The sequence below is a fragment of the Channa argus genome, chromosome 8 (genome assembly GCF_033026475.1).
Source record: "Channa argus isolate prfri chromosome 8, Channa argus male v1.0, whole genome shotgun sequence".
NCBI classification, from domain to species: domain Eukaryota; kingdom Metazoa; phylum Chordata; class Actinopteri; order Anabantiformes; family Channidae; genus Channa; species Channa argus.
This window is the reverse complement of record NC_090204.1, coordinates 22,632,281-22,641,280: the sequence shown is the minus strand read 5'-3', so window position 1 is coordinate 22,641,280 and position 9,000 is coordinate 22,632,281. Positions and strand designations below refer to the sequence as shown.

Genomic DNA, 9,000 nt, shown 5'->3' with positions numbered 1-9,000 from the left:
ACTGGATGCTCCGACATGTCTCCACCTCACATTTCCCCCTAATGACGATAACAGAGGACCAAAGTAAGACTCTTTCTCTGCTAGTGGAACCATTACCCTTGGACGATACATGGCGATCAGTAACAAACACAAAAGCTACAAACTTGTCTAAACAGGTCTGGTAACTCTACAACAACACCTTGATGCAGAAGGATAAGTCTAGACATGTTTTCCACAGATTATTCCATCGCCAAACTTTACATATGCATCCAAAAGTTGCCTTTGTGGCCTAAATACACATATTTGCCTGTATGTTCCCCATAGGAACGTTTTGTAGCTGTGTTAATATGAATATTTAACTGCGAGCGTGTGTGTCTGTGTGTACCTGCTCGTGTGGCTTACAGAGGTCGCAGGTTCTTTGGGCTCCATCTTTGACGGGGAAATAATCGTTAATCAAGTGCCAATTGAGGGTCCGTACGGTGTTTGGGTGTTCAGTGGGGAGGTGGGGCCATTTCAAAAGGCAGTGTTTCCCTTTAGCTAGATTTGAAACATAATTTTGAAATCTAATTTTTTTTTGACCTTTTTGCGAAATAAGAGTTTTCGATTTGTCACAAACGTTGGTTGTTTATTAATCAATTCTCAAATAAAAAAAAATTAAAGTTTGTTTGCTAGTGTCTTTATGTCATGTAACTGCGGTTTGAAACCTTCCCAACCCGACTCCTCAGACTTTCACTTAGTGGATCAGGAGCTCCTGGTACTGGCCAGAGCGGAGGAAACGGCCGAAGGAGTCTTTCTCCATCAGGGCGTAGATCCTCTTCTGGGCCAGGTCAAAGGTCAAAGGGGAGAGTTGCATCAGGTTCCTCAGGGTCACGACCTTGGTGAAGTAGTCGATGTTCACCTGTGGAGGGAGGAAGACTTGCTCTCAGAAAGTGAGGATGATAATGAAGTTAAAATCTGGGAAGTGCTATGGACAGTGTGTAGAAATGTGCTGATAATAAAACAGCACCAGAAGAGGAAGTGATGATTCAGCACTATCATAATGTCATCGTTCCTTTTTAGGTACGATGTGCTGTAGAATTTAATTAGTCACCGTTTATTTTAACTGGCCATTTGTTATGTTTATCCCAGATGAAGCATAAACAGACACCACTTCCCGTCGTGTTCGTCCGAAGATTATTCCAAGGAAAAGACTAAAAGTTTCCATGAAAGGGTTTGAAACAGCGACTGGATATAACTGACCTGAGCCGCCTAATATTAATGCCTGGCTGTGGCTCGGTTGGTGGAGCAGCCGTCCATGAATCCCAGATTCTTGCTGGATAGACGTCCAAGTGTTCTTGGACTTGACACTGAGAACCCTATTGTACTAATTATTACTACTATTATTATTATTATAAATAACCTAAGATGGAAAAACAGATATTTTTCCGATTTAACTGACCTCATGAAGCCCAATCAGAGCTTCAAACCCCATCATGATTTAAAAATCGGAGGTTTTTTCTCTCGTCCACTCAGCCATGTACTGACTGTGAGTAAAGCCAGTGGTGGAGCCCCGCCCTCCTTTCTCTTCGGTCATTTCTCCGTCTGTTTGCGGTTATATTTTCTTCTAGCGTTTGTGTCACTTTAGTTTTGTTTTGTGCCTCTTTTGGGTAGTTTCAGCTTGTTCAGCGAGTCATTTTGCACGTTCTTTTGGTTATTTGGCCTCTTGTAACTGAGCTCTTTAAAACAGGAAATGTGAGAATTAACATCAGACGATTGCTTTAGTAACCGATCCATGCATATCCATCCTGTGCCTGGCCAAGAACAAATGAGTGACAGTCTATAAATCAGTGAGCTGTGCAGGTGTTGGTTGGCAGTTGGACAAAGACAGGCTCACTGGGCCGTTTTCCTTAATATTTTCCACTGACTTAGGAAACTGCACCCACCAGATAACAGTGGATTAAAGGGGACAGAGTTCACCCTGAAATGTTGTACAGTACAACTCGAATCCCTCACCCTAGGTGGTTTACCTGTGTGCTCACGCTGTTCACTACTGTACGTGCAAAGTGAGCTGTGAGCTCACCTGTTTACACACAAGCACGCCTGTATTTCCTCTCTGCACATTTATTTACGGATGAGTCAGGGACCCTCACGCCTTCGTGCCGGTGTGCACAACGTTACACCGACAGTTTGCTCCGACGGATTTGTTTTTCATGCTCTTACATATTCAGCTGCTCGGGAGTGAAATGTTCTGTAACATTTAGACAATATTACTCATCAAAGTACAACTTCAATGCTTCGCCCATAAACTGCACTGAGAGCAGCTTAATACACGTACAACTGTACTGCACATGTTTCTGCACATGTTCACACTCCAGAGACAATGTTTTAATTATATCAGTAACTAAAACATGTTAAACAATCCTTATTCCACAGAAAGCTCAACTGATTTAAAAGAAAACATGGGGGGGGGGGGGGGGGGTCTCTAACCTCTTTGGGCCCCTCAGACTTGATGAAGTCCTCATAGATCTTCTTGGCCTTAGTGGCCATCTTCACGGGGTTCTTGATCTTCTTGAAGTCCTCACAGGCCATCCAGAACTCAATGTTCTCATCACTGAACTCAGACTGCAGGAAGCTACGGAAAGCAGCCAGACCATCTGTGGGAAGAAGTGGGAGGATGTTCGATAAAGACATGAACAGACAACAAAATACGGCACGGAATTTCATTGACTGTTGAATAAGGTCATGAGTCACAAAAACTAATTGTTGGACTTATCAACCATTTTTTTATTTTTTTTTTCTGTGGTGAGACATAAAAATGAAAATGACCCTGAGAAAAGCAACAACAACCGTCCGACCATCTGTCTCCCTCCCTCATTTAACAGCTTTTATCTAGGCTGGCGGTTATGGCCAGGGAGGGGGGGGTCGGAGCCATGCTTGTTTTCCAGCTATGCCTACACAACCCTTATGTTCCAGTTTCTTATTGACTGAACACACCTTAACAAGGTAATCAGCAGGTGTAGCAGTGCAGGGCTGGTTAAACAAAGAGCAGGGCTGCAGGGTTTGTGACCACTACTGCAACCGTAGCGTAAGATGGCTTCACTTCGGAGGAGCTGCCCTTTTAAACAGCTCCACCGCCACAGATATGACGTAGAAACAGGTAAAGTATTTATGCATTTTTCAGCTTTACAGTATATCAGAGGTATTACTGCAGCTGTGCTTAGTTTCCAATTTCCAACCCGTATGATTTTGTCCCTATTAACTAGATTTATTCATTGTCTGTAGCCAGCTATCAACTGGTTAATGTTATTACCATGTTATTACCTTATATTTATTACAACATAATAATCCTGTTACAGTATTACAGAAATATGACCCCCAGGACCTTGTTTATACAAAAACACAACACCTTGTTATCTTGTTATTACTGCTGCTATTAACTAGAATTTAGCTTCACATTATTTTCCAAGTGACGCTGGTCTTCCAGCAGTGAGACTTCTGCACTTTCATACCACATGTTAAAGAACGATGAGAAATGTGACTCTTGCCACAATAGTCGTTTCATTTTTGAATAAAGCCACTGTACCCAAACATCACTCAAGGCCCATAAATGCCATGTTACAAACATTTTCCGACTGTTGGACCAAAATACTTTTAGTTTTGATACACATGAAAGCGCAGGACAAAAATAACCTTTGATACAACAACTACTTCAGCAATTGCCATTGTCTGAATAAGCATATGCTGCAGATGATAAACATGCAGCACTGGCCTTTGGGCTATTATTCGGAACCGGTGGTTTGGTTCAAAATAGCACCAACAGTAGTTGCAAGCGAGCTGCATCTTCAGCACATGGACCCACACAAAACAGAAGCACATACATACAGTATAGACACTTGCGATTTTCTATCACAGCTGCCACATCCAGGACTTTCATGGACGAGCAAGTTAATATCTGTACAGTTCAAATAATATTTACTGTCCCTCTGATAATGAACAAAGCCAGAAATTAAACACTGCACAGACATCAGCTAAAACATCTGAAATCTCTGTATTTGAGAGTAGCAATAGATTACGTGTTTGTGTCGCCCAATGTGCGTTGCCTTATGCATGTTTTAAAAATCTAAAGCAGAAGGTTTGGGGCAGCCAAGAGATAATAATTCAATGAAAATCCAGTGGGAATTAACAAGGAAGAAGCCACGAAGAATAATGTGAACGTAAAGGCCAATGTAGATCAATAACAGTGACACAGCCGTGTCTGCAACTGTTCAATAAATCAGTGCGGGTGGACTCATTTAATTCTCCCCCTTGGGATGTTGCCGCAACACACACAACCTCCACGGACCCACACGGACGCATGCACACACTCGGGAGAAGCATTACTCTCTCTGTCCCAGCCGGTGCTGAAGGAGCCACTTAGAAAGGTCTTTTGCCACCCACTGAGCTCAGCAGACAAGATGTTCCTCCGCTAACATGGGTCAGCTGCTCTCTAACATCTGTACGATGCACAGGGGGGCGTCTTACGTGATGTATGAGCAGGACGGTTTATTTGTACCGCTAAAGACCATTAGCCAGTAGAGTTATTCATCAGTCTTGCTGCTGAAGTAAACAGTAACGTGGGCTGGTCTCTGGTCTGTAATCAGTATATCTGTCTCAGTCTGATGTATATTTGAATGTTTTAACTATATTATTGTTTCAGCCCATTACGATTACGTTTTCGACATGTACGTGAAATACGTTTAGGTAGTAACGATTACTTCACCGCGTAGCTGCAACAACACTGATCCAAATTAGACATTGATGGAAACTCTGGAAAAAGTGAGCTGTAGCTGTCGAATTGTACAAGTTATCAGATAATATCAACCCATCGTTACGTTCGGCAGGTTATCCACTAACTACATATTATGAGTGAGGTGTGTGTGTGTGTGTGTGTGTGTGTGTGTGTGTGTGTGCTGTAATAGAAAACATGACGATGCCAGTGTGTGCGTCCCATTTCATATCATGACTCAATGTTGTGACTTTAGTCAGTGTTGTTTCTATATTTTAACCCGCCCACGATCTTTCCTCTAACCTCCTCATTACATGTATCCAATTTTTTTATGCCACACTGAAATGACAGCGCAGCACATAATTTTGCATCATATTCACCTGCTGTCGGTCACTAGCAATGTGGAGCAGGTACCTACTGCAGCATAGATATGGTTCTGATAACAAATGAGGGTGTGAAAGCAGGTGGTCTTGAGTCAATCGTAAAAACGTTGCTATCATTATTATTCCGAACAAGCAGTGGTCACATGGATGTGTGGGGGGATGAAAATACAAAAATAACAAGCTCTTGCTGGACTGATGCCCATTAGACAGACACCAGACCTCAGGGAGGGCGTGCGTTCTCCTTTCGGATTGGTTCAAGTTAAACCAAAGTACCAGCCGATAAGATGCATGAAGCACACTGCTCTGCAAAGTATGAAATAAGGATCCTCTTAGTATTTTTTTGTGAGGAAACCACAAAGCCGAGACACGGCAGAGTGCACATAACAACCGCCATCATGTAATGAAGTCAGTTTTATTTTGGGATTTCAACAAGGTGTGTGTGTGTGTGTGTGGAAGGGGGAGTATTGATGCTTTAGCTATGAGTACGACAGCGATGTGCAAAAATAGCACCATTACTTTGAGATTAAAAAGCTGTAGTCAACAGGCAACACACAGAAATAGAAAGATGTTAAACCAGTCACAACACAGAAAAGGACAAAATGCACCGAATCTGAAGCTCTAACGTTCTGAACTGCAGCCAATTATTCACACTGCATGTGAGAAATCTGGTATTACAGTCACAAACTTAAGTTTAAGGTGTTCGTTGGGACTGGGAGGTGACTGTAGGTGTCTTCTTTGATTAGTCTCTAAGTAAAAGGGAGTGACTCAGGTAGACTTACAGCTGTTGTTCAGGACTCGGTCCAGACCCTCGCGCCACTCAGCAGCCTCCTCAGGAGTAGGCCTGTGCACAAAATACCTCAGTTCAGTCACAAATTTAAGCTACAAAGCACATTTTTACTCCTACTCTCCAAAGTATTACAGCTTGCTGTACACGTTGCTGCGCACTAAAGACGTTCGGGTTGAAGACTAAAACCAAATTGTCTTATCTTTTGAAATACTTTCACTCCAGCTTCACGCAGTTAGTTTTAAGACACTTCACTGCAGACCAAATGTTTCTGTGCACATCTGTATTCACTCTGCTGCCACCATGATGAGTTACATCAATAATAAAAATGAGTGCAACTGTGCAACAACAGTGCGACAACAAATAGGACGACCACCATCTTGCTGCATGAACTCTCCCGACTCGTTGCTATCAGAACTATCCTAAATCCCACAAAGTCGAAGCATTTCATTTCATTATAATCCTTTGATCTCAAATCCATATGTTGTCAGTGTACAGCTCAAGTAAATGAACTGGCCCTGCCATTCCAATACTTTTGGAAGGAGACAGTCTAAATATTTGCATGCACATTTAATGTAGTGTGGTGTTTCCAGTCTCATAACGCCAGACTCTGGTTTTTGATCTGAGTGACTTAAGGTTTCTGGAAAACATCCACTAAGGATGGACTGGCCCTGGCGTATGTGCTGGACCAATCAGGAGCAGCGAGCTGAAGCACTTTAGAGGAGGAGTAAAGAGCAGAGCCGTGATGCATCGTCTACGCTTCACCCCTCGACATACGACGCCAGGCAGCAGCCTGGTGAGAACTCAGGCTCGCTTTTTGGAGGCTAAGCTGCTCTGCTCTCCAGGTTAACAGTGCTGGAATAAATGTTGGAACATTTCCAAGTTATGTGCAAGATACAACATAAATCGAGTAAACAGAGAATAATCACACACCATTAGAAAGTCGTCCTATTCTAAGAGAAGATGAAGAAGAAGAATGAGACTCAAAATCATTTGGTCAGATGTAATCTAAAAATATTCTATTTTTATCAAACTAAATATTACTATTACTATCATCATTACTACTAATACTAATAATGAGATGTTTGTGTTTTAACAGTGGAATCAGTGCAATGACTTAATGCTAAATGAGCAAAATTTGTCTTCATTTCTGTAATTTTGAAAAGGAAAAACTAAGCAGAGTTGTGCACGTTCACCCACAATACTACAATGTAAAATCGCCCCCCCCCAAAAAAAACTATCTATGTGGCTTCATTTCATTATTCAATAATTCCAACGGAATTAAAAACAAGACCCTGAGATCTGAGCCCAGTCAGTGTCAGCAGAGGTGCCCTGTCCTTTTGATGTGTCCACAGCTCTGCTTTGCCACCATCAATTATCTGGATAACGTCCCCCTGACGTTCATCAGACTCACTTGTGCGGCTTCTCCGGCTTCTTCTCAGCCTTCTCGGGGTAGGGGATGATCAGGTCGAATGCTGTTTCCGGCTTCTGCAGTAAAACTCCCAATTTCGACTTGATCCCCTTGGCCCTGGATGCCAGAAAGCAGAAGGGGAGACAAAGTCTTTGTTTTAACCTCTATGAACAGGGGGAATTCCACCTTTTTTTGCAGGCTTACAACATTTATCTTCCCCTCATCAACACGACGCTGCTCTGCTCTACTTGGGACGGACTCTATTTCTGAGCGTTTCTGCGGCTGAGGGAAAAGTACATTTGCTATAAAAAGTGCAAAAATCGTATCAAATTATTTTCAATTTTAATGAGATACAGACACAAAATTCTCACATTCAGTGTATTATATACAAGCTAATTCAGTCATAAAAGTGCCCTATGCATTACCTGATGTTTTGTATTTGAATCCAGTTTTTTGCACCAGTATTAACTAAATGAAAAATGATCGTTGTTTTCATAAAGTTTGCATTGGAAAAAAAGCGTTCAAATATTTATTTTCTTGATTTCTGCAGATTGGAAAAAACCTTGCTGACCTCACCTCAGGTTAAATGCAACAAACAACACATCTACACAATGTATTCAATACGTCAAAAACATGGACAACGGTTCAAACACGGATGAATGTACCACGCAAGGCCAGAAGGTCTGTTCAGTAAAGATTTTCAAGTTCACAAAGGTGAATTTTCAGGCTCATCAGGATCATTTTTCATACAGGGTGATACACAAGGTGCAGCAATGTGCAGGTCTCACCTTTCGATGCAGGTGTGGGGTAAGGCTGCTAATCCTTTGCACATTGTCCAATGCTTTCGGTGCTTTTCAGCCCTTCAGAGAGAAAATTCAGTCCTCCTGTTAGCGCAGTGTGTAGCCTGACTTCCTTTTTGCTTTCTGACTCTGGCTCTCAGCACATAGGGAGTTTTATACCGACACCCTTTGGGCTCTGAGCCAACAGCTAAGCCAATCGGACTGGAATGTGTGGAGCACGGGCGACGGAGGAGCCTGGCTGAGGAAGGGTGGATGTGAAAGGCTGTTTGCTTTGAGGTTTCAATTAGTGCTGGGTGCAGGATGCAGTGAGTTTTCTCTGAGTTTAGACCTTCAGTTAATTTAATTTGATGTATTTATCACAGCGAGCATCGCATCTACCTTCGACTACTTTGTGAAATGTATTATTTCTGTTGAAACCGAGCAATTTTAGCATAGTCAACACACATGTTAGAGCATCCACTCGACTGCCCATTACATTTGTAAAAGAAATAGTTTTAGCTTTTATTTTTCTCTTCCAGTTGGTAAAAAAGCAAACTTAATTTGGGGATAAAAATAACAGATTTGGCTGCTCTAAAAGCATTTTTAGCATTTTTTTGGCTAAGATCTATTTATTACCCAAGACAGCTGTGTAGGACCTTCAGTGCTAATATAACGTTTTCTAATGCAGTGCAGAACTTTGTAAGAGACAGATTTATATTTCTTTAAGCTATTGTTCGTACCAAAGAATAGCTAATTTAAACAGCCTTCAGCTGACAAAACGGGAACTTTAATTTGGCACAACATGCCGTCAATAATACATTTTTTTTCATTTTTCAGCAATTTTATATCGGTGGCCAGTCACTGTCAGGGGTAAAACAGAGCCTATGTAATATTAAACCAAACGGTTAACAACACATGCT

General features: G+C 41.9%; 1 protein-coding gene across 1 annotated transcript; it reads right to left on the bottom strand.

Annotated features, from left to right (window-relative positions):
- Positions 1–575: 575 nt before the first annotated feature.
- On the bottom strand, positions 576–8,248 carry rgs5a (regulator of G protein signaling 5a). Its single transcript, XM_067512807.1, has 5 exons — positions 8,090–8,248; positions 7,305–7,418; positions 5,886–5,947; positions 2,446–2,612; positions 576–877 (listed from the first exon to the last, which is right to left on the bottom strand). The coding sequence occupies exons 1-5, from the start codon at positions 8,131–8,133 to the stop codon at positions 713–715; spliced, it is 552 nt and encodes a 183-aa protein (XP_067368908.1). The 5' UTR covers positions 8,134–8,248; the 3' UTR covers positions 576–712.
- Positions 8,249–9,000: the final 752 nt, after the last annotated feature.